The 26,590-nt window shown below is 33.3% G+C and overlaps 3 protein-coding genes across 15 annotated transcripts; 2 read left to right on the forward strand and 1 right to left on the reverse strand.

The window, feature by feature from the left end:
• Positions 1-47: 47 nt before the first annotated feature.
• On the forward strand, positions 48-6,200 carry LOC106664498. Its single transcript, XM_014390253.2, has 2 exons — positions 48-434; positions 541-6,200. The coding sequence occupies exon 2, from the start codon at positions 560-562 to the stop codon at positions 2,645-2,647; it is 2,088 nt and encodes a 695-aa protein (XP_014245739.1). The 5' UTR covers positions 48-434; positions 541-559; the 3' UTR covers positions 2,648-6,200.
• Positions 6,201-6,238: 38 nt separating this feature from the next.
• LOC106664499 (eukaryotic translation initiation factor 4B-like) lies at positions 6,239-15,855 on the reverse strand. 13 transcript variants are annotated; one of them, XM_014390255.2, is made up of 15 exons: positions 15,705-15,855; positions 15,562-15,635; positions 13,608-13,712; positions 13,385-13,551; positions 9,377-9,496; positions 9,134-9,314; positions 8,927-9,056; positions 8,486-8,641; positions 8,292-8,419; positions 8,033-8,231; positions 7,825-7,957; positions 7,650-7,761; positions 7,477-7,579; positions 7,345-7,411; positions 6,239-7,145 (listed from the first exon to the last, which is right to left on the reverse strand). In XM_014390255.2, exons 2-15 carry the CDS (start codon positions 15,578-15,580, stop codon positions 7,083-7,085), a joined length of 1,683 nt encoding a protein of 560 aa, XP_014245741.1. In that variant the 5' UTR covers positions 15,581-15,635; positions 15,705-15,855; the 3' UTR covers positions 6,239-7,082. The 13 variants fall into 13 exon arrangements, with proteins under 13 accessions (XP_014245741.1, XP_014245747.1, XP_024081853.1 ...); XM_014390261.2 differs by having other exon boundaries at positions 13,385-13,539; positions 15,705-15,852; XM_024226085.1 differs by lacking the exon at positions 15,705-15,855 and having other exon boundaries at positions 15,562-15,646.
• Positions 14,367-24,377, forward strand: LOC106664496 (putative leucine-rich repeat-containing protein DDB_G0290503). Its single transcript, XM_014390252.2, has 18 exons — positions 14,367-15,513; positions 18,339-18,420; positions 18,487-18,585; positions 18,654-18,734; positions 18,798-18,980; positions 19,092-19,180; positions 19,284-19,484; positions 19,541-19,714; positions 19,797-20,007; positions 20,201-20,319; positions 20,374-20,678; positions 20,743-20,957; positions 21,019-21,083; positions 21,160-21,372; positions 22,179-22,383; positions 23,445-23,671; positions 23,740-23,844; positions 23,923-24,377. Exons 1-18 carry the CDS (start codon positions 15,415-15,417, stop codon positions 24,211-24,213), a joined length of 2,964 nt encoding a protein of 987 aa, XP_014245738.1. The 5' UTR covers positions 14,367-15,414; the 3' UTR covers positions 24,214-24,377.
• Positions 24,378-26,590: the final 2,213 nt, after the last annotated feature.

Raw genomic sequence — 26,590 nt, forward strand, 5'->3', positions numbered from 1 at the left:
CAGAACGATCAAAGAAAAAGTAAAAATACGAAGAACTATAAATTTTCTTTCTTACATTAAACCTTCATTCATTAAACCTGAAAATTATGTACAAAAAGCGAAGTAAATAGACCAAATCTTATTAATTGTATTGTATCAATTGAATAATTGATAAATGTATAGTTTGGCGACAATGTGACTGACAACGAAAAATTGTATAAACCGTACGTTAAAAACCTATTGCCATTTTTGCTAACCATAAATTCAACACCAATCAAAATGGAATATTTGCATCTGAATTACTAGTTCCTCGTGTTCCTAGTGCCTACTAAGTACTAGCTGGAACTACTACTAGAACTAGGGTAAATTATTAAGTACACAAAGTGCCCCCACTATTCCTATAATTGTTGATGTTTAAAACCGTTTCGCTGGTTACCTATCACTATTGAAGACGTGTAAGTTATTTTTTAATAAATAAGTTTATAAAAGAATACTTTTATTAATTGATTTAAATATAAATAAGATTGTTGATTTTGGTAATATGTTTCTATTTTATTTTAGGTTCTTGTTTCGTGTAGAGATGGATGCCGTCCAACAGATTACATCAGACAATGCAATAGATTTCAACGAATGGAAGAAAAAAGCAATATGTTGTCAAGATATTTTTTCCGAGTTGTTGGAAGATAGAATTTGGGATGAATTCAAGTCAGCAGAAAAAGAATACATGTATTCAAAACTAGCTCCAGCATTATTTGGCAGACCTTTGGCTGATGATAAATATTTGGGTTTTTCCAAAGAACAAAGGGATCTAGCTGAAGATATTATCAACAGAATTGTCAGATACTCAATTTATGAGGACAAAATCCAAATAGCAGTTATTTTTGTATGTGTTTACCATGATCGACAGTTATTAACTGTCCCAGTGATACGAGTAAGGACGACTGACAGTGTGGAAGAAACAGAAATCTCAGAAAATGCATTCATTGATCATCTTGGTAGGTTTTATAAAAACTGGACGATCTATTTAAAAACAAATCAATGGTACAGATCTTGTCTTTGTGTCCCAAATAATGGTTACTACTCGAGTGAGCGTGATTATAGTTTTATAAACCAGGAGAATTATGGTTCATTACTTATGAAGTTGGACAATATATCATCACAAACTAACATAGTCTCGTGTGTAACATTACTTACTGGTGCTGTTATGTCCTCTTTTCCACCCACTACTGTTCCGGGTGTTGTACTGATGGCAACTTCAATGGGAATCGGAGCTCCAGGAATGGTTTTTGGGTTTTTTAGAAGTGCTCAATTGCTCCTCGACAGGAAAATGCACCATCAAAGTATTGGACTAAAAAACAATGAAGCAAGACAGAGCTGGTTACACATGTCAGGAAGTGTTTTGGCATTGGGTACATTTGGATGTAGTAGATTCATTGCTGCTTGTGCCAGAGCGGGCAAAACAATCTCAGGATCTGTAAATATACTGTTTTCAAGTTTGCAGCTATCCTCGATTGGAGTTTCTGGTTTTGGAGTAGTTAATTCTTTTTATGAGTTAAAAAAGAAAAAAGGAAAACCCTCCTCTTTGGAGATTTTACATTTAACTACATCAACGCTACTATTCACCCACAGTTTGTTCTCTATAAAAACTATGAATTCAATAATTAATGAAGAACAGAATCAACCCATATTAAATATATTGAAAAATGGCCAGCTGAACCTAAATGTTGCCCCCGAAAATAAAGTTAACCCAGTAATTAAAGGCAAACGAGAATTTATTAAGCACTTCAGAAAAATAGATAATTTTTCTGCATTAATTAATAACTTCCAGACGACAGCTGATATTCAAATGAACGCTTTATTCTCATCATTACTGAAATCTCCTGAATCATTTTGTTTACTGACTAAGTCCGTCAAAGCTGAAATAATAGCTCTTCTAGAAAAATTAAGAAAATACCAGATAACAGAAAACCAATTTATAAATAAAGTTCCTAAAGAAATAAAAGACTTTGTAAAAGTTAACAACACAAGCAATAAAGCAAAGGTTGAAGAATCTGATAATTTAAAAACATTAACAATTGGAGACAAAAGAATTGACGAACTCAATTTAATTGAAAAGACAAAATGTGAAAAAATAATTGAAGCTTTTTATGTAGAATTACGTCCTGTCTGGAGAGTACTGGAAAATTTGAAATTTAGCAATAGTCTTCATTTTTACCAGGTTGTAAAAAGATTTGTTGACTTCATTGAAAACGAACTTTCACAAAGGAGAATTGCAAACCCTACGCCTAAAAGACCAACAGGAGTCAGTGTACCTCAACATTATCAGCTCGAGATTGAGAAGGAAATTTCTGAACAGAACACATGCGAAAAATGCCTCACAAATGAATTGAAAGGGCTTTATGAAAAATGCCAAAATGATTCTTTTGAATTTGAAGGCTTTATTCCTGAATTGAACATCTTGCCTTTTGAACAGTGCTGTAGCATTGTGGATGAAATGGTAGGACATGAGGTCACTACAAAACAATGGCATCAGAAAGATTTCTCTCTAGATTGTAAGTTTGAATCAAAGTATAATATTACAGAAAGCATTTCATTTATTACTATCGATAGTTCGTCAGTATTAGTAGTTTATGATGCAAAAGAGCAATATAGACTATACAGTGTTTAGAAGAAAATAAAAGTTAAATAGGTCTTAGTACATGTTATTCGTTTGACTTGTAAATAACTTTTTGTTCACAATAGTGTATAATGTTGACTACATGTTGCCTTTCACACCACCAAAAGGGCCTGAGATGATACTGCACTATATAGCGTTCATCAGTTTGTAGATAACCCTCCAGTGCAACTAAATGCCACACCACACAATGATAATAAACGTAGAACACCTGTGGCATCCCCATTCCATGGTTGTCCATGTTTAGGTCTCTTTCATTCTATAAACCCTAACAAGCAGCTGACCACTATGGTTCTGAAAATCTTTTTTATGACTTTCCTTTCTCATCTTAACTCATCCACCCTGGTGAAAGCTCATTTCTGAACCACAGGTGCATTATTACTTTTCACAACTCAACCTTACAAATTCTTATGTTGGCTGCCCTAATAGTAGTCTGTAAGCGGTTCTGGAGTTCCTCGTCAATCTTTGTCCAATTTAAAACCCTTAATTACTTCAAATGGATGTTTTAAATAATTCTTCCTCTAGTCAGGAACATGTACCTGTAATCATGAATATTTGTTTCCAAGGCTTATGCTTGGGCAGCAGTACCCCTTATTTCCTTAAGCTAGAATGCCACATCAGGTGCTAACATTGCACATCCTGGAATAAATATTTTCTGAGAGAATTCTGTTTACTTTTTATAATACCATTACTGAATTGGAACACCTCGCATATGACCTGGCGTGATATGTAAAGTCATTTAGATTTTCTTCTGTTGCTTTTGTATATCTAATAGCATGATCCATGATCTGTTTTTCTTGTTCCCCAAGATCCCTTCACAACTATAAAGGCCAGATCAAGTGCAGACGTATGGCACTTTAAAGTCAAGAAACAATTCCTGCTGTTCTTTCTATTCGTAGCACTTACTTTCCCATAATGTTTAATTGGGGAAATAAAATTTGTCTTCTGCTTTAGATTAATAACATTTAAATTAGAATTACTACTTACATCATTAATGTATGTATAATGAAAATAATGTTTAAAGTATATTTTGTATAAGCACATCATTTATTTGTAATAATCATATTTGATTTAATTAAATTTGAACAATGTTAATTTTTTTTATACCTTATACTCTACTACTACTAGTTTTGCCACTATACTGTAGCATTTAAGCTTGTATAATTTTCCATTTGAAAGCTTCCTTGGTAAGGAATAAGAGAACGGGTCTGTGATGCTTACATATGTCGTACTGATGTAGATACATAATTCTATACCATAACCTGTCCATTGTTGACAAGCTTAAAACAATTCATACGTGCAAAGTTTTCCTGGGACCAAGATTCTGTCTTCTAGTGAGTTCAGTACGAGCAGATGCAGTTGGAGACTGGACATGTATTCAGAAGCCCTCGTTTGGACCCTTTTAATCAAGTGTGATATGGGTGATTAAACATGTAATGTGGCGCTGTGTACCAGTGATTGGAGGATCTTTAAGGCAAATAGTCATCAGGAGTGCAAATAAAGTTGTTAAGGATAAAGATGTCTTTAAAATATATAAGAAACGATACTGGCCATGAGTGAGAGCCCTGAGGCACACCATGACTATAGACGGGTGTCAATAACCTTTTTCTAAATTACAATTCAATAAACAAAATTCAAACCATCCAAGAGGATATTACATATTCTAGCTTATTTTACTGGAAAAAAACCAAGTAAAGTCAATTTATTTGCCTTCTGTTTTAACAATTATAACTGTATCTTGTCTAGTCCTGGAATCAATAATATTTCAACTCTTTTTTCTCTGAAACACTCATTTTACTGTAAAATTGCTAAGCTCACTTGAACATGATACTTACATCTGATCGGACTGATTTACTTTGTTACAAACTACTACTATATTTAACAGCAAGACAAAAATTAATCTATACCTTACAATTAAAATAAAATATATATGCAGTAAACATTATTTCTGAAACATTCAGTTCATATAAAATGTAATGGTTCTATTTTCAGTTTTTCAGTATGCAACTACATTTTTCATAAATTAAATTGCTGTCCAATAGCGGTTTTAAAACCTCTCCTTGAAATCTGTTCAATAGTACAGTTCGCTCACTGAAAACAGAAGATAATTAAGTCAAATATTCTTTTTACAAAAAAAAGTTTTAATAGAGGTTAAAGTTCCTTCCAAGGACATTTTGTATTGTTAAAGTTTGGACAATAGAACTTCAAACAAGTAAACCAAAACATTGAGAAAATAGTCTTTATGAATCACAAGAACAAAAATCCTCTGTATACTAGGTTAAAATTGCATAGCATGTCTCCTTAGAAAAGTAAACTAAATCTCTGATCTATACAAAGCCAGTAAAAGTTAATCCGTCCAACCTTGGGGTCGGTTAAAAGGTTTAATTAAGAAGTGCATGTACACAATATTTTGCTTAAAAAGGTTTTTCATTTATTGCTAAAATTTCAGAAATTTATCATAGAAAAAATTATAAATGCAGGGATACCTTAATAAATCTTCCTCTAAGATGAAACAATTAAATGACGTTACATAAATATTTTTAATTTTAGCTACATGGGAATAACAAGGAGGTGAGAAATTTAACAACTACAACAACAGTAAATAATAAATTAAACAGATTTCATCAGCCTATATTAATTAATAAACAAAAAATGTTGCAACTTTAGCCTCTAAACAGTAAATAGGTGTATCGTTTCTGTTTGTAAATAAATATAACAAAATTACATACCTTTGAAAAGTAGGTAAAACTGTTGTTGAATAAATCTTTAGGTCAATATAACTATATTTAAAAAAAAATTACTATTAATATACATACATGTATAAAAATCTATTATTTTTCCCAGCCACAAACATGTTATGCCATCACAACATAAACAAGTTTGATAGAGCAAAGAAAATGATAACTTTTGCCAACCAAAAATAATAAAAGGAAAAAATGTAATTGTAGTTTTTGTAATAAGTGTTTAATATGTAGACACACTGACAGATTTAACACTATTTTTTTTTAAATTCAATTAAGTTAGTTTATGTATTACTAACTGTACTAATTGTTTTGGCAATACAGTATTTTCCATATTTGTTAAATTAAACATTTTTTTAAAATAATGTAGTAAATATGACAAAAGGAAATTTTTTTACAAAAGTTTATAGAGCATGAATTTATTATTATTGATGCTAGAAAATTTACAGCATCACAACTATTTCATATATACATTCACAATACAACTGTTGACCCATCCATTCAGATTTAAATGGTATTGCAACTTTTCAAACTGATTTGAAGATTGATGTTATTCTTAAAAAATAAGGAATGATTTAGGATTATGCAATTTAAATGCTTCTGGCATTTCAGATTTTAGTTTTTGACTATGACCAATAAAATAAGTTACAATGATGAAGTTTCTATGTATTATACAAAACTAGGTGAGGAAATAAAATAAATTGAGCAAATTATGATCAACACAAACTATGCAAATTACTTATCAATATGCATTGGAAAACAGTACAATATCCAAACAAACAAATCAATTAAAAAAAGGAGAAACACTTTCACTAATATAGCTAAAAAATTTAAGAAAGAAAAATCCAAGCATACAACAATTTATTAATCCATTGGTTGTGGAATTAGAACAAGCTGAGCCACTAGATGAAGAGTAGATCAATGAGGCACAAAACTTTCTTAGTGGGACAGCATTATAGTATTAAATTTTTTTTCAAACAATTTTTGGTTACATGGGGTGTAGATAGCACAATTATATATTCTGAAATGATAAAGTGTAAACATGACCCATTGATGTAGCACAATTGCCAAAGTTGTCTTAATTAAAAGTGACCATTTTTAAGTCTTATCGTATTCAAAGGCTATTCAAATTGTTTATTCCAAATTTCTCTAGGAACTAGTTAATTACAATGTGTTATTATAGTTTATAAATAGAATCAGTCCAATATTTATTAAATTGGCAGAGTGTTTTTTTTTGTTTTTCAGTTTTCATTTTTACAATATTTATATAGTCCACATTCTCATAAGTTGCTAATATAATCCAGCCATGTGTAATAGCTATATTACACAAACAAGCATAACATAACAAAATCATAAATTAAAGAAATAAATTTATGACTCTATTATCACATTGGAACGATAGCGTCTATTTTACAATGCTACAGGGGTACGAGGGCTGGCGAGGGGGTAATATTGAGGTAAACATAGAGGGGGAGAAAATGTGAAGATAGGAGAGGGCGAAGTTTTGTATTAATACAAACTTTTACGATCGTTAAAAATGGCATATGCTTGAAGAAACTATACATTTTCCTTATCCCAATTTTTCTTTTTACAATGGTTGTTCTTCAGAGGGGTCTACTACCAGCAGACATAGTTGAAGTGTTAACTGTAGGCTGAATTTATACAATCTCTAAAGAAGAGGAGTGAAATTATTCTGTTGGGGCTTCATCAGAGTCGACCAAAGTGCTGAACTTATTGGACCCGGCAAAATTCTGAAAGAAAGAATGAAATTAATTAATAATGATGTAAATTTTTAACAAAATAAAAATATTAACTAAATTTTACATGACTGGTTTAAGTGATTAGAAAATACAATTCCTAAATAAGGTTGGGGGAAAATAATGAGAGGGGGAGGGTATGTCACAGCACATTTGAGGAGATTAAGTATGGAGAAAACAAAACTTTACTTACAGGGACTGTAGTTTCTTGAACTTTGGGCATTTTGTTAAAATCATCTACATTTTCCTTCTTTGACTCTCTAAAATGAATAAATAGTAAACAAACTAATAAATACTCATCTTATATTTGTAATCAAAAGCTCACCTTAACTTTCCAGGGGTTTTTTCATCTTTCCCGCCTTTTAGTTTTTCTGAGCTGTAATTGTTAGCAGATGACTTTGGAGGGCCTTTTCCCCATTTTGATTCATCTGAGAAAAGAAAAAAAAAAGTTTAAAATATTCCAAGAAAAAATAAACATCAAATTGCTAGAATGGTCACCATTTCGTTTAGATTCCTGTCGATGTCGGCCCCAACTTTTATTGGAATCACCCCTGTCATCCTGTGATGGAGCGCTGGAGCTATCATCAGGTGTAGTCCTACCATTGTTAGTCTGAAATTCACAAGTTCAATACATTATGTTATAGATGGCATGAGAATATTATCATGGAATTACTGTTTCTGATGAATGTAGTCTATTTCTTGACCAGGGGTTCTCTTTTGGTGGTGGAGCTGGCTCAACTCTTTTATTTTCAGATTCTGATTGGGAATCTTTATGAGAAGAAAGCCCACTTCCTAAGCCTCGAGATCTTAAAATTATTTAAATGTATCAACCAATTGTCTTTGCTTATCGAAACGAGCGAACATTGAAAGTAAAAACAAACCTGCTTCCATTTATATCCTCAGAGGCTCTCATAAGCCTGTCTTCAATTTCTCGCTCTCTTGCTGCAGTGTCGACAGGTTTTGCACCACCAAATATAGAGGCTGTGGATGAAGCAGGTCCATTCTCTTCTGAAGGAGTTGTAGTAGATTTAGGCAGAAGCTTTAGAACTGGCCTCTGTTTGGGAGGTGCTGGCCCTGGTCCTGATTTCAGTACAAATAAACTCATAAGTTGTGTCAATTATTAAGTTATACTTAACATACCTCTTTCGCTAGGAGGAGGTAAATCATCCCTTTTTGGCCCATATCTTGTGTCTCTATCTCTGTCACGTCTATCATCAAACTTATTGAAACTCTTAGACTCATCCCTCCACTGACCACGGCTACTGCCCCTTAAACAAAGGTAAATATTAGGCCCTTAAAAACAATCTATCATAGGAGACAAAAATATTGCCTACCTATCATCACGACCATACCTATCATCCCTATCATCTCTACCACGACTAAAGCCCCTGTCTCTATCACCCCCAAAGCCCCTTTCTTCACGGCCGTACCCTCTGTCTCTATCGTAGTTGAATCCTCCTTCACGTCTATCTCCATCCCTTCCACCAAACCTAAAGTATTTATATTTTAAAACAATTTTAATTTTTCTGAATGTAAAACTAAACGAACAGTACACTATTAGCCTATAACTATTTGGAGGTTGGACCGCATCTCACGACCACCAAATAATCATTAAGTAACGATCACTAAACACCACACATTAGACTATAATGTTAAAATAAAATAAAAACCAAGAATCATTTTCACAGTTCTCAAGAGTAATTTTTTTTTTGGGGGGGGAGAGATCTTATTACGGGTTGACACATAACAACTATTAGAAATAATAAATTCCTCACCTTTCTCTATCAAATCCTCCCCTGTTGTCATCTCTATAATACCCTCCTCGGTCTTCCCGATCATAATTTGTCCTATATCCAGCAGTTGAAAATTCTCGTCTACCACCACCATATCCTCTGTCATAGTTACCTGGAATGCATGAATATTTTATTAGACTAAGAAGTTCTTGGAAAACAAGAATATAAATTTTTTTTGTTGTTACGAACTCGATCTGTCTTGAAATTCATCGGATCTGGGCCCAGTCCTCCAATTGGTAGCTGTCCTATCCGGTCCTCCCATGTCACTCCTTCCGCCATCACGGTTACCCCTGCCTCCGCGATTCATGCCGCCACCTCGACCACTGTCATTGGACGCCAACTCTATGTTTATGTTGCGACCTTTAATAACCTAAAACCAATGATTTTGTAAGTAATGCATATGTAAGTAAAAATTACATGTTGATGACATACTGTATCAGATTTGTTTAAAGCCGCTATGAGACTTGCTCTATCCTCAAGGACCATGTAGGCAAATCCTCTGGCTCTGTTTCCACCACCTCTCTCTTCACGAGGGAGGTTGACATTTTTTATCTAAACAAATAAGAAAGAAATTTAATTTAAAAAAAAATTCTACGTTAAGTTACAAGTTATTCTAAAAGTAACATTTCCATTTATTTTCATTTAATGTACATTCAGTTAAATCAAAATATTGTATCTGAAATGACAAACGATTAGTACATTATATATTGACATGTTTACTATATTGAGATTATAGTTTAAGAGTAAAAATGAAAAAAAAAAGTTACATTGAAAGTTTTAATTTTTGTAGTGTATTGTATATATAAGAATGCAAGGAAAGTTTTTTATGGGGCCAGAAAGATATGCAAGTTCATCTAGGCCATTAGGTGTATTGAGAAGTTAAAGAAAGCACCTAGAGATCCCACAAAACCCATGTGGAAACATAAGAGGCCAAACCCATAAGCACCCCAGATACTGGAAGGAGGAGTGGTAAAGGGAATGCCGCCCATGCCATGGTAAGAACGGTACCACCATTCTCGGAGGTTCTAGTTGGGCGGACAACTGAGCAGTTCCACTCATCAGAGGACATTTTAGAACTGATGGAGTAGCCCAGGCAGTTGCCAGAGGTTTGCACTGTTCAAGGACTGGGGACCCTGCCAGAAGAGCTGGTGAAGGAAAATAATCGCAGCTGGTCCTTGCATCATGGATTGCCTTCAGATGCTAGGTCAATTGCACATGATCAGGAGGGGCACATTTAGAAGTAGCTTTCCCTACAAGATGGGCAGACAGGAAGAAATGCGTGAAGATGAAGAAAAGGAGACACAACTGATGGCTCGAGCACAAGCCCGGAAAAGGAAGCACACCAATGCGGTTGCCCTCAGCAGAATGACTGTGAATTTTTTTATGTGGAGGCCCAGCATCATAGTACCAGCACTGAGGAAGCCTTAGGAGGAGGACCCATGGATACGATACAAAGAGCAAGCTTTTGGCTCCCTGGTGAACAAGGGATAGTTGCAGGGTCAGGGAGTGAGAAAGAGAAAAGAACAACCCCTCAAGATGCTGGTTCCAAGAGCCTTTGGTCCGGTACGTGATCTTGCAGTGTCACTCGACTCCTTGGGCGGGCCATCCAGGGAAGGACCGAAATTGAGCCAAGGTTGAGCTCTTTTCTCGGTAAATCAATGCTAGTTGCATGTAGACTATTTTTATTTACTTTCCCACTCATTTCATATCAGACTGAGCCACATCAAAGCTTATACAAAGGTGTAAATTAAATTGTTTCATTCATATCACTTTTGTTACATACATACTTATTGTCCACATTAATAATAGATTATATTACACAGGGGAATAAAAAAGCAAAATAACTATAGGTACAAAAACTATCACGTGAGCAATTCCCATTAGTGGATGATGTGGCCTCACTATATTCTAAGGGTTGTAACAAAAAACTGGTATGTTGTAGCACTCATATCTGAAGGTACCACTGAACTAACAGAGCAATGCACTTATTATCGCAGACAGATATAAATATTAAACATAATCATTTTTTTGTCAAAACCAACCAGCACTTTTTTTTGTGGTAGATAAAGAGAATGTATACAAAAAGGGCTTTGTGTAGCTTCATATAAGGGATATTAGTTTGACACAATAGGGTTGGTTATTCATTATCTTTGTGTTAACTCTGGTTAAGTTGTGTTAGATAGAGAAGGTTTGTTAGAATTGCTCAATCTTAAGGAGTTGGACCTGTGTTAGCTCTAAGTCCAATCAAATAGCAGGTTATTTGTTGTTATGTATTTTAGTTTTTAGATACGCTTTAATTAAATTTGACTAATGCATTTATTTTTTTAATTTCTGATTTATCATCATACTTCATTCACAGTGAGGCATGGGATCTTCATCAACTAAGTATGTATATTTATTTTCCATCCACCTATCTTATGAAGTAAGGATATTCATTACTGGATTCACAAAGTAGTCATATTTACTTCTTATCTCGTCCATTCAGATATTTTTGTCTTTGCTTAAATAGGGCAGCCATTTATATGATTTAATTTGTCTATCTTCTAAATGAGCACTTTTCCTATTTCACTGTACAATTTTTTCAAACAATTTAGTTTGAATTTTGAATCAGAGTTGATTAGGCCTGATTTATTCCTTGAGTGCAAGTGAAACAAAAAGGCTTGATTCCCCCCCCCACTTTTTCCAACTGGCACCTTGTTGCTTGCACTGTGTTAACGCAACAGGTCCAATCTTGTTGAAGTTTGAGGATTGCCTCACTGAACAACAAATTGCCTGTTTTTTGTTCTGTAAGGTAACAAAGTATTGTAACATTGATTTCTGGTGCGCCCATCCCTTAATTATGCATCCAACCTCGTACCTACATCCTTTTCCTTTTTCTTCTCTTCTCCTGTAGCAATTCCTGTTAAGTTCTTCACACACAAATAAAGAAACCAAATAAATAGATTTTTGAAGCACTTGTCTATGTGCTAATTGTTGTGATAAAAGGTTAACTCTCACAAGAGAAGAGGACAACAGTCAGCTGGTTTGACTACTACTTGCACAATGTAAACAAATACTACCAGTTATAGCTGGCATTAGTCAAAAAGTATATGTCAAGTTGCATGCCAGTTACTACCACCATGCAAACAGATACTGCCTATCCCTGGCGGTATGCCAGTGCTGGCAACATGTTAATCAGGTCTTTGGATTGACCTATGGAGTTTTTAAAAAAATACACTTCCTTCACAATTAAAAACAAAAGCTTTACCAACAATAACAAATCTTCAAGAACTGTTAAGCTGGGTTTTCACTGTGCCAAACTCACTCATGCAACTGTTTCGTGAAATGCCGTCTCGGGTTAACCTTTTCCACAAGGCAAAACATTTTGTAACCTAGAAGCGAAACAAGGTGAGCCATCAGCATGCGTGAGACAAGCATGCTGTTTATAACTGCATCAACTGCTGCATCATTCTGGTGATTATGGCAATGCTTGTTAAAAAAAATAAAAACAAATGCAGAAAACGCCACATCAAGAATTATTTCATCGGCGAATGCAATATGAGAACTGGCTTTTGAGGGATACAACAATAGAACCCATCAACGATACTATTAGAAACTTTATCCTTAATTTTTCATTCCTGTAAGACCCCATAAGTTTTCATTTTTTATTAACAAGTACTGAGTTCATCCCATTTTGATGCTAATTTCCTTCCACACACTCTCTTGTTCTTATGAATTTTATCATTTGCATCCCACAAAAATCAGTGCACTGCAAAATGCATTTACACGGAGCGAAACAAACATCGCGAAACACTTTGATGCACACTAAAAAACCAACAGCCAGTTGGCTCACCCTTTAACATCCTCGTGTGAGTGTTCCGTCCAGTGGAAACAATATCTTTGGAAAGTTTTTGGTTCTATTAGGTGCCATGGAGGGCACTATGGTGACGAACTAACACGTTAACATTAAAATAAGAAAAAGGGCATGCACAATCTTACAGATCATGTTCAACTCGACTTAATAAGTACATGTATCACAAATCGTGAATACCCTTAATGCACGTTGCGTTTTACTTTGTAATGAGTCAAACGTCATGAGAGGAGTAAATACTGATGAGCGTAAATTCCCATTATTTAAAATATCAAGGATTGGTATAAATTGAATAACATTTCTGAGGTATATGACATTATTAAAGTGTAACACATGTCAAACGGAGTAATAAAATATAACAGTTCCTGTAAGAAAGCGTATCATGAAATGCGTAGAAGTTTTAAGGCATTAGATATGATTTTAAAAGGGGTTAAAATAGTAGAATATGAGTCGAATTCTTTACGCATATTATTGACTTAACGATTCAAACTATTGACCAAAACAATAGAGATTGACCAAACAACAGGAGAGTAGGGCAGTTGTTAGTTGGCAAGGATTTCCCAGTGTAATAACGTCAAATAATGGCTTACCTTCAAATCCCTGAAATAATTGGCAAGTTCGTCCTCCGTCAATTCATATGGGATGTTCGAAAGGTAGACTTGGAAGGGCGGCACAGACGGTATCTTGCTCTCGTCGTAGTTGGAGGCTCTCGAGGATCGCGGGGCAGTCGGAAGCACAACATTATCTGTCGCGAAATCTGTGTAAATACGGGTGTGAACGTTTCGGAGAAATAATTCGACGGGTTTTACTTACTGTCGATTTCCTTTTCCATTTCATCGGCCCAGCTAGTCGCAAGCACCATCTTTTTCGACGTAGCTTCAACCGGAATCGGAGTCCATTTTGTTTTATTTTTTTTGCCTGCGGAAACGTTTCAAGATTAACTGTCGAGCGTTTACAAAAACATCCAACTTACTACAGCTTATAAACAAATGCTAATTCTATTTTATATTACTTGCACGGGAGGAACACATAATGGGTTTTGAGCTTTAGTTTCTACAAGAAAAAAAGGGGTTTCCTGCGTTTTTTTATATTTTTTTCTGATTTTAAAATTTTTACGAATTCTTAACGGGCCTTGAACATTTCCTTGCAATTTGGGACGAGAGTCGTTTAAATAAATAAATTCCATCTGGCATCCCAATAATGGGTGGGTCTCGAATCACAGCCTCTAGAATACAAACAATCGCGATAATAATTTGGAAGTCTAGATCTCAGACGAATCGAGGTAAAAAAGGTGCCGAGGATCGGAGATCCGAGACGGGGCCCGGAGCGTCGCGGCCACGAGGTCCGGCGGCGAGAGGACGGCCGGATCGCTCGCCCTGACAGGACGGTCTCCGTGTCTCGGCCCACCGACGTCGCCCGGCCCGACCCCGTCCCGCACTCGTCTCGGAAAAAGGGAAAACGATTCCACGGCACCTCGCCACCCTCCAAAAAGCCGTATCCACCACGATTTTGTTCACAAACTAAACATCATCATAAGCATGAAACACACGAACCTGAAGTAGCCATTTTGTGATGGCTGAATTGAAATTCGTTGGACGGACTCCTTTTCGGTGGCAGTGTCTCTTGGCCGACGTGATTTGTCGACACAGGTGCAAATTATCCGTATACCGCGACGAGCACGGCGAGGAAAACACAACAGATTCACTCCCGACCAGAACTTTAACAATAAATTCTTTCAGTCCCACTGGGAAATACCCTCGGAGTCGATAAAACCTTTATAAACCCCGATATCGTCTATTAAGATAAACGTCAAACAGAACAACCGAGAAATCCCGTTGGGAAATTATTACAGTGGAATTTTCCTTCCGACCTTGCGTCTGGGAGTGAAAAGTGTTTCATCTAAAAACATTCAGGTGAAAGACTGGAATTATTCGATCGGATTCCAGGCCGTCACGGAGAAAGGTTGCCTACTGTCTCCTGGCCAATCAGATATAACGGCGGGAAAACCTCACTCATCGCTGTCTTTCAAAAACCGACAAAAGTAGTAAAACTTGAACTATTTAAAATGAACACTTCTCCGTTCCCTCTGCGTTTTAAACAAAAGTTGGGAATAATTCTTATGTTATTAACGCTTCACGTGAACGACTTGTCAGAAAAGAGAAAAGAGTCGACTTTTAATGTTTTCTTTACGATTAAAGAGATGGCGGGTTACGCCGGGCGCTGGAAAAATGCCAAAAGATTCATTTGTTTCATCAGAAATAATAAAGCGCGTGGATAATTTTTTTTCTCATCTCGTTTTCCGATGTGGGCTGAGTTGCAGCCAACCGCAGATGTGTCTCACGGATAAAACTTAAAATGCCAATTTAGACAAAAAAAATGATATTTTAAAATTCGGAATCGGGAAAGTCGCATGAAAAAACCAGTTCGAAGTTCGTCGAACCGGAAAAGAAAAAATAATTTGGTCGTTCTCACTTTGCTAAACCTAGACTGCTGATACGCAACCCGCCCCGTGAGGTATTTGGACCTATAGCAGATAATAGCGTAACCTCCCTAGAAAGGTGGCCGATTTTCGCGGAAAAATTGCTTTTCAGTTTTCAGTAGAGAAAAGTCTGGACAGACGATGAGCATTTTCCAAGCCGGTGAGCTGAACATCAGCAGGTCGGGCCAGAGACAGGAGGAGGAGGAGTTTCTCGAAGAAGAACACAAAAGAAACGTCGAGGTCCGTTCTTAGCCGACATTTACGTTAATTTTTATATAAACACATTACCGGAATGTTTGTTCGCCATGCGGGACAGTTTGTTTATTTTGTACCGTCTTCCTTGTCTTCACTATGTATGTATACTAATTAAAAACAAAACAGAAAATGGATTAAAAAAAAAGACATAAGAAAATTATTATTTTGATCCAAACTTTTTTTTGTATCGTTGCAATATGGTAGAGACTGTTTGTTAGCAGTTAGACATTTTTGGTTTTGTAACAAACGTAAATAGGGTAAAATTCCGAAGAAATATTTAAAAAAATAAGCAATAACATTTTTGTTGATGTTTTATGTGGAGGGGGACTTTTTATTATCATATGTATGTACTTGGCCTTCATTATATTTTCATGTTATTCCAATACACATTTGTGGAAATTATAGATGACGGATTTTGTGGCCTTTCATAAAATTGTGTGACAAATTTTGATTGCAATAATTTATAGATAAGTGTGATATGGTGTGATATGCTGATCTCTTGACAGATAAAAAAATGAATGTAGTTTGATTGTGACAAACCCTCAAAATGAGATTGCTACTGTAGATATTTAAAAAAATGTAATATACTAGAATTTATAATAAAATAATGTATTTCATTACAGCCAATTAAAAAAAATCTATAATATACACTGCTTTGGTTTGTTGTTTTTCTCCAGAAAGGTTTATTTTTCTCAAAGAAATTATTCATTAAAGTTGTGTCCAATTTTACCCATTCCTCCACTATCTGACTTAAAAAGCTGATGTCCATTTTTTATTTTACATATTTTCAGCAACTTTTTATTATCAAATCTGAAGATTAAGTTGCAATTTTTTTAAAATCTTGATATTGTTTTGTTTGTTCCATAATGTATTGCTTTGAGTACATTGGGAATTTCCATTGTAATGAGTTCAATTTTTAATAATTTATGACAATAGTTATTTAAGGAAAATATGTCTTATTTATTTTTCTCTGTTACAAAGCGTTTTGGATTATAGTTGCATAATTTGGTTTCCCTATAAGTGTTATTTTTTTGAGTTTGGTCAGGTCTTTAGACTTATTGTTAAGCATCTTGTGTATTGTTTTTAGATTAGACTATATTCGCTTGTCTGGGTGGCCCATTTCAATTTACGCCCATTCTCGGTTTGAGTAGGATTTGATAAAATTTTTGTATGGAACTGTTATCTGTTCATTATTGTTAAATAAAGTTGGGTTTAGGGCATTTGTGGCCAGGACAGTTTAGACGTTGATACGGTGCTCATCACTGTAAGGTAAAGGATCCTGGATTGGATGCAGTGGCCCTTCATGCAAACCCGACATACTTACAGACATACGACATGGTGCAGGTTCTTGCAACTAGGACAAGAAAAACCACAAGGAAGATCCTACACCAAGGAACCGCTGGCAAAGCTGTGGAGGCTGGTTAATAGCCTGAAGCTGGCCAGTGAGTTGTAATTAACAGAGGAGCACAATAGATCTATTTAGGTCGAGGTGCAGTAGGCCTTGTGGCCGTCTCTCTTATCCCTATCCCTATCCGTATTTACAAATGGGCTGTTTTCAAAAACACTGGCACCCTAGGATTTATATAACCTTGTAGTTGAAATACCCTTATTTAAAAAAAAGTTGAATTTAGAGCCCCAAGCCAGGACATTTGTCAACACTTTTTCACATACCGATGCAACTGGTTATGGTCGAAATTTAAAATGATTTATAATTTTTATTTAAATGCTCCTGACACTAATTTTTCATCTCAACCACACTTTATATAAAAAAAATTATAAGTCATTATTTTGTTGAACTAGGACCAACTAAAAAACATACGAGTTGAAATTTAAGTTTTGGCTGTTTGTTGAGTACAGTAGTTTATTTTAATGAGGGTATTTCAACTATGAGGTTAAAATTATTCAGAAATCGTGAGATGTGGTGTGCCATTCTACACGACACGCAAGAATGGCACAATTATGCAGAAAACAAACACTTTGAGCCCTGAAGATGATCTCAAAAAAGATCGAAACGTTGGCACGATAAAGAAAATGTTTTTCTGAAACCTATATCACACCAGACTGTATCTCACGATTTCTGAATAATCATAGACTAACAGTCACTAAGTACCACACATATGAGGTTATATGAACTCTTGGGGTGCCCGTATTTTTAATAAATAAATGTCTGAAGTACTCCAATGTTCAGCTCATTTATATTTGTTTGAATAATTCGAATGGTTGATATTACAATATCTAATTCTTCATTACTAATATTAAATTCAATTTAGACCATATCCCTGATATTTTAAACATCATCATGATTAGTGATGATGCAATGTATGCAGTAGTTAAAATAAGTTTTCATGGGACAAAACCTATACAAAATTTTTTTTCAATCTTTCAAGTATACTAAATTTGTTTATTTATTGTTGGAAAGAAAAAAATATTTTAGGTTAATACTACAGCTCAAAAAATTATATTTGTTGTTTGGTCATATTTGAAACTTGCTGTTGTTTTGGATTTTACCATCTAATGTGGTGTGTTTGGGTAACAAAATCTTTCTCTACGAATAAAACAAAAATTAAGAAATATTTATTTTAAAAAAAATCTTTTAACTGAACTGCTTTCAACAAATAAAAAATATACATTTATGGTTCATATATAATTTCACGTTTGTATAAGTATGGTCTACAGTTCTAGTAAGAGTATGTATTCTATGCAAGTTCGTTCTATTTATATACTTACATTAATTTAACTATAATTATTTTTCAGTTATCTTAATAATTTCATGTAATTGAATTTATTTAATTTCCATTTTAATGTTTCAGCTGCAAAATTTATTTGAAAATGCTTTCAAGGATCTTGGCGATGAGGGCTCATCGTTTAACAGCACTGACTGCAGTTATTCAAGTGAGCTATTTTTGTGTTTCAGATGGTTATTTCTTATTTGTTTAAATTTGTATGCCTTTAATTCAGACGAAAGCGAGATTGAACATGGCAATATTCCAACACCAGGACAGGTTAACTTCCTCAGTGAAAATCTTTACCAGAATCCAAATTTGCCTCTTGACAATGGTGAATATACTTTTTGTATTATTATAAAAGTATGGCAATATAGAGGGTTGAATTATTAATTTATTTAGGAGATGAATATATGAAGCCGGGAAGGGACCGTCCTCAGGCTATTAAAAATGACAAAGACGTTGAAGAATATATCGATTCAGGTGTGGTAAATTTGTTCCCATTGTCGTCTGCAAGTGGTAATGAAACTATTTTGCTCCTTTTAGATTATCGAAGTTTGAATGAGTTAAATGTACTTTATGAAATTAGAATGAGAGAAATCGAAAGGCTCAATAAAGAACTTATTGCAGAGAAAGCGGGAAAGGAACAAATTCTGAATAAATTAATAATAACTGAAAGAGAGAAATCTGCTATTTTAGTTACTCTTAATCAAAACAAAACAAAACTAGGTATGGTGGAAGACATTTATGATAATTTTAAAAATATATTATAAACGTAGCATCTTTATTCTTAAATAAAATAAAGGTGTTAATTAAATAATGTTGTTTACCTTCGTAAAGCTGAGAAGGAAAAAGAAGTCATGAACCTGCAAGCTGAGTTGACATTACTTCAGAGTGAAATCTTAAAAGTTGAGAAATCACGAGAGGAGGTAATTAATGTCTTACATATATGGTGGATATTGTTTCATAAAAAAAAAAAAATAATAATAATAATAAGANTATATATTGATAATATTATTATTCACATTCAAGACAAAAAGTGAACTGGAAATAGCAAAATTACGGATAATGCAGTTAGAACAAAATTTAGCTATGTCTGAAAGGTGTGATGCTAGAGGGAATCGTGATAAACAAATTGATGAAATTATTGACTCGTTGAACACAAAACACAAAATGGAAGTGAATTCACTTCAGTCTGAGCTGGAAAACGTTTATGCAAAAATTAAAGAAAAGGTATTAATATGCATAATCATTTAATCTAAATTTGAAAATTTAATGAACAATTTTAGGAAGATAGTTATAAATTACTTGAAGAAAAACTTGATGTGCTTCAACAAAAGCATTTAAATAATTTGTTGAAAAATTGTGATGTGACTGTAAGACAGGAAGCCACTGTAAAAACTCTTCTTGATGAAGCTAATGCTGAAAAGATTGAACTTATACGGAAGTACAATAATTTACAGGTATTTATTTCATGTTGTGTGTATTTTCTATGTGCCCGATTCACAATTACTTTTGTCCCTCTATTCCTGAACTTATGCTTAGAATGATTACAAGCAACTGCAAGAAGATCTTGCTCAATACGAATCAGTCAGGTCGTTTAATCTTTTGGACACTTCTTCTGATGACAAGGACACTGATTCTGTGATAATGATGGGAATAAGCAGAAAGAGCGAAGGGAAGAATAAATCTGTTAACATATCACAGAAAGATACCATTTCCAAATTGAAAGATGAACTACGCCGGGCTCTTTTGGGTGATTAATATTAATTTATTTTATTTAAACTTCAAAAGTGTTTTAACAATCTTAATTTGAATTAACAGTTTTTTACTACATGCACTTTCTGTACATACATATGTTTTGTTTAAATAGAAGTATCATTGTAAAGGGTGCTGTACAATTGTATATTTCAATATATATTATTTTTCTACTGATTGTAAAAAAACAGGTCAGAAATCAAAGAGACAGTTAATTAAAAAATTACAACAACAGGTTCAGACCATGGAGATTCAGTTAAGTTCAAAGAGGGACCTAGAAAATGCACACCTGTTGCAGACAGAATTAAAGGTAAAATAAACAGATATAAATGTGGAATTCATTTAAAAATAATTTAATCATTAGAGGGACATGGGAATTGATACGGATAAATTGATAAACTCAGGATCAATTGTATCTGACAAGGAGCACTTAGAAGAAATCTGTGCATTGAAAGAAGAATTATCAATAAAAGAAAAAGAAAGACTTACCTTTGAAAACAAGGCCAAAAATCTTGATGAACAGGTATCTTTGCTTCACAAAAAGCTGTTAGAAACCGATTCTTTCAAGGAACAACAAGAAAATGAGTATCTCAGATTTCATGACCAAGAGGTTGCTAAGATTAAAGCAGAAATGGAGAAAACTCTTTTTGACAAACAAAAGGCTTGGAAGTGAGTTAAGTAACCCTTCTATTTTGTAAGTATATGCATTTCTTCATTGTGATTGTTGTTACAGTGATAGAATGGAAGAATTACTTACAGAATGCAATGGAGTTAAACAGTTATATCTTGACATTAGGAGACAAAAAGAAAAACTTGCAGAACTTTTACACGAGGAAAAAATATTATCAGCTCGACTCTTAAATGAAAAGCAAGAGGTTGAGAAACAGGTAGACAAACTGAAAATAGATATAAAAAATTTGGAAGACTACATTTTGAAGCTGAACGAACGTAGGTTGTTTTATAATTTCATTTTTGACAATTATGTATTTATCAATTCTTTAATCTTTAGATGGGATGCAACTGGAAGAACAGTTTAAAAAGGGCAACTCCACTGTTGATTCATCATTGTTTAATGTATAAATCCCAATTTAAATGCTCAAGAGTTGATTTTTACCTTTCAGATTTTATGAATTGTAAATACTTGTTTCAGTTTTTCAAACAAGAAATTGAAAAGTTGAAACATCATAATGACAAAACGGACTCTCTCGCACAATTTATTTCAGCAGATCTTAATGAAGATGATGTAGAATTGTTCAAGAAAAAGTATAAAGAAATGGAAAGCAGACTTCAGTCCTCTTTTGAAGCTACTGTGATGGAAATAAAAGCAAACAACCTTAGACTCAGCCAGGCTTTAAATGAGAAGGTAAATTTAACAAACATCTATTACAAATATTAATTTATTATTTGCTCCATTTTAGTTTTGGACTTTTGTTTAATTGTGATGTCATTGCTCTTTACCATTATTCTTTCTATCTATATCTGCCTATGCAGATATACATTATACACATGTTTCTTTGTCTGTATATCCTTGATGTGCTTCTTTATGTGTCAGCATTATTTATAACAATTCCAATACTTCAAAAAAATTAAATTAGTGGGTGATTTACTTTTTAGTTGCTTCTGATGGTCAAGTAATAAGTTTGAAATATATTCAGTGCAAACTGAAGGGGTTATTATGTTTGGTAAACTGCTGAAATGTATCATGGCCACATATTTCATTTTCAACCATTTCAAAAATTAATTAATTTATAAAATTGGTTAGAATCATTTATTTTATTTTTCCAGTATTATTCCAATCAAAATATCTGGAAGGTAATTGTTAAGAGAAAGTTTCATATCTTCAAAAAAGTCCTATTAAATTTTACAATATTATTACATGTTGAAACACTTAAAAGTTATTTTCAATCATGGACAACTCATGTATTTTATATATGAGTTTAAATTTTTACCCTCATGAGAGAAGATAATTAGTCTTTTTAGTAGTATTTTAATAAAAAGGTTTTGGAATTAAAGTTAATCAATAAAAGTAAAAAATAAAAATTGTACAATAAATAAAAATTAAACATCACCACAATTACTGTAATAAGTTTAAAAGATAAGCGTGGGCAACAAGATAATATGGCTTCCCTTATTGATCAAACTATGTGTAAGGAAGGTTTGGTGTTTTAGGAGGAGATTATCATAAAACTTCAAAATAGTAAGGCAACACCTTCAATGAAAAGCATTTCCACAGAGATGGACCAAGAGTTGTCAGAGTTGATCAATACAAAATCACTTGAGGAAATAGATAGACTAGAGAAGGAAGTGGACAGATTGAAATTGCTTGAATCAGAAAAAAACAATGAGATACTCAACTTAAAAGCCAGTTTTCAAAGTGAGTTTCCAATATCATTTTCATAAATATTATTAATAAATATTTCTATATATTTAACATAAAATAAGAAGGAAAAATGGATAAATGTTGGAAAAATGAAATAAACTTAAAATGAGATGAGAAAAAATGAGATGTATTAACAATTTCCAATTCTTTGATACCCCCCATCCATTTCTGCTCATAAGATGCTCTTTGTAACAGTTTGTATTCCATCCTTTAATTTTACTCCTTGGTACATTGAATGTCGTAAATTACACTCTATTTCATTTCAATCTATCATTGAATACTGTTCCAAATTAAGTTGGGATCCCACTTTCAGTGCCACAAATGTTAATGAAATGTTAACCATTGTAAATAATAATTTCCTTTTTGTCTTGAACTTAGTAGCTCCATTAATGAAGATTAAAATTTCTCACCCTCCTATGCCTTGGTTTTCTCACACAATTAAACTTACTTTTAAATCTTGTGATTCAGCCTACAACAAATAGAAATTCACCAGGGATCCGTTGGACCTGTCTAGGTTTAAAATTCTAAGGTATAAAGCGTGAAATCTAGACTACAATTCACAGAAAGTTAGTTTTCATAAGCTGCTCGTTCATAATTTACCGCCCAAGTCATTTTGGAACAACATTAGAAAACTTGGTCTTAAAAACAAAATTGACTATTCTTGCCCTTGATGAATTAATCTCATTTTTTTCTTCCACGTCCTCTTCCCTCCAAACTAAAACCTCATTTCTTGTTCATATAGATCACTATAAATTTTCCTTTAGTTTTTTTAATATTACCCATGAAAATGGTTTAGAAGTCATCCTTTCTATTAAATCTAATTCTACAGGCTCAATTTAAATATTATACAATCACTTTAAATATTAAATTGATTATAAAAAGACTTAGCAACGGTGTTAAAATGGAATAGTTGAGTCATTATGGTTAATATTCTTTTATAATGCAAAAACATTTTTTCTTAAAATTTATAGAGTTTAAAGTTACCAATATATGCATTTCTATCCTCAAATCACACAGAGTTCTATTTTTTATTGTTAAACTTTTTTGTTATCAAGAAAAACTTGAAGAAGAGCTGTTCGAACTCGAGGCTACCCTTTCTTCACGACATGCCAAAGATCTGGTTGAAATGGAAGAAAGAGTTAAAAAGCTCTCCCTCAGCTATTTTACTGATGAGATGAATAAGATGAGAAATGCACACAAAGACGAACTTTCAGCTATCAGAAAAGAAGAATTAGACAGATTTGAAGAACTGAAAAAGACACTTAGTAACAAAGATGATGAGGTATGTATTTTAAGTAAGCTTAATTTTTAACTTTCTTATTTGTTCATGCTTATTTGTATGTTTTTCAGGTTAAACAAACCCTTGAATTAAAGAAGCAAATCATTTACCTTCAGAATTTAATACAAGAAAGTAGAATACATGCAAGTTTAATGATGACTCGTTGGGCCAAGGAGGTAGAATTAATTAATTAAATCTTGTGTTAAAGTTATAAACAATTATTTATTATAAATTGATTTAAATAATTGTATCAGGTAAATGAAATCAAAGAAAAGAGTGAAGCGAATGCCAAAGAAGCAGAAGATCTAAAGATGAAGTTGAAGTCAGCCCGGAAGGCGGCACTTGCTTATAAGAAGAAGTGGGAGGATTGCAAGGTAAAGTTTCCTGGAAAGTATGAGAATCTTGTTTGCCAGTTAAAGGAGAAGTTTCAAGCTGCAATTACGTCGAAAGAGGAGGAGATAATGCAGAAATTATACGAGATAGAAGAAGAATATAAGAACAAAGAAAAAGCCCTTCTCAGTAAGCAAGTGGTCAAGGCTCGGTAGCCAAACGACATTTTTTATTTATTTCTGTAAAAATGTAAATAATATTTAATTGTTAAGCATACATTTAAGACTTTTAGACAATAAGTTTAGTGACATCATATTACAAATTGTAGTGACGTGTTATGATAAATAAAAAACAAATAAATATTTCAGTAATTAATTTATACATTCCTTTTTTAACTCTTAATTCTATGTGAATTCACCTAGACTCAACACTGAATATGCAAAATGCTAAAATGCATCTGATAAATGAAATCATTGACATAGGCAGATTAAGATGATAGGTAATTATGATATTGTAGAATGGCTGATGATTCATGTTTTATAATAATAATATAATTGTTTAGAATATTCACCAATATGTGGTCTTAGGAATAAATTTGTATCAGAGATTTTTTTTTTCCAAGGGTGTTTCCAAGGGGGGTTTCCAACTCCCAATTGTATGTTGGGTTTCAAAGCAGGGCTGCTGGATTTGAATCCGGGACCTTTACCTTATGGTGATGAACGCCACATAAACCGTTGCGGCCACCGATGAATCTATATCAAAAATTAGTTAACAACAAAGTATTCTATCCAATGTGGAGATGTGAGTTATGAGTAACCTATGAGGAGCCTAACAACAAATTAGGTCAATTGAAAGTCTGAATAGTTGATTATATATTTTTATTCTCAATGTTTTACTCCCAGTAAAAAATATTACAGATTAATGTTATAATATTTAATTATTCTTTTTATCTAAGGCTTTTGGTTGAGATGAAAAATTAGTGTCACAAGCGGAATTTGAACCCATGACCTTCGGCTCAATATGCCGCTGCTCTAACTACTTAAGCTAATTATAAATTAGAGCAGCAGCATGTTGAGCTGAAGGTCATAGGTTCGAATCCCGCTTGTGACACTCATTTTTAAACTCAGCCAAAAACCTTAGATAAAAAGAATAATTAATGGGAATAATTAATATGGTCAATTATGACCACTAGACAAATATGGATTAATATAATTTATATTTTTTTTTAAATACTTGGTTCAAAATTTATATTTACATCTGTATTGTAATTTTTCCCATCAACATGTTTTGTAATTTACTAGGGCCATGAAGATGACCTGAATAAAAAAAATTTGAAATGTCAGCAAAAAATGAAAATGGTGTTTTTCTAAACTACCTCATTCTTGACCACCTCTCACGAACAATATTATTATTAAAATTTAATAATAATATTATAATACATAATATTTTAAGGTACCACTGTTTTAATAAATGGTAATATAAATAAAGCCAAATAAATTGTGATTGATGTATTTATATATCACACATTTTAAACTAAAAATTGAAATACTTATATACATAGTTGTATGGAGAAGAAGTTAAATAACAAAAATAAGTTTTAAATTAACAGCAATATTTTAAGATGGTAAAAACTTGCGAATTTCTTTGTAAAAAAAAACTATTTTCTTATATCAAAAGAATGTCATGCGTTGAAAAGTGGCTTTATGAGTTTGTTAGTGATGGATGTTCTACAAATGCTGAACTCTACTGAAAACTGAAAGAATGAATGCAAAACTTTCACATCAATACCCAGCTTTGTTAATTAAAGCTTTAAAGTTAATTAGCTTTGTTAGCATAATTGTAAAGGAGGAGAGCTCCAGTAATATAATATTCAGCCACACACTTCAGACAAAAGTTGTGGGAGATTGAATGAACTCCCCCACCAACAGATCTTTCATCTCTCATCCCCCTCCCTGTCATATAATTTGTTTCACTTTGTTTAAGGGATGACAGTGGGCCACAATTGGATATATTTTAGACAGTAATTTATTTTATATTTTTACATACATGCATGTCCGTCCGTAAATATACAGGGTGTATCATCTATAATCCACTCATTTAATTAGGAAATGATTAACTATAGCAAAAAATGGCCTTATACAAACCCCAAGTTAATTTTGGCCAGGAATAGCGTGGTGGTAACAGATTTAACATAACTTTCTCATGTAGTTGGGAAATGACACTAATATTGCTATTTTAAATGAGAATCCCATATTTTTATTGTACAATTCGATTCTATTCTTATTTTAGGACAATTTTATTGAAAGGAAAATTTTGGTAGGATCGACCATTTCTGAGTTATGCCCGACGGAAGTCGCGTGAGGGGGTGTGCTTTTTGTAACAAGATGGCCCTCCCCGTATATTTCGTAAACGATTAGCATTAGCAAGTTAATTTAGTAAAGGAATCGTCTCAGAATAGAGTAAGGATCAGGGAGTTGCTTTTTCGCTTAGTTATATTAATTTTTGAAAAATCGAACTCTTTTTATAAAAAGAAATTTTGCCCAATTTTTTTAAAATGACTCTCAGCTGTTATTTATGCAGATTTGACCATTT

This window comes from Cimex lectularius, unplaced genomic scaffold (assembly GCF_000648675.2).
Source record: "Cimex lectularius strain Harlan isolate CLEC.00 unplaced genomic scaffold, Clec_2.1 scaffold112, whole genome shotgun sequence".
Classification (NCBI taxonomy): domain Eukaryota; kingdom Metazoa; phylum Arthropoda; class Insecta; order Hemiptera; family Cimicidae; genus Cimex; species Cimex lectularius.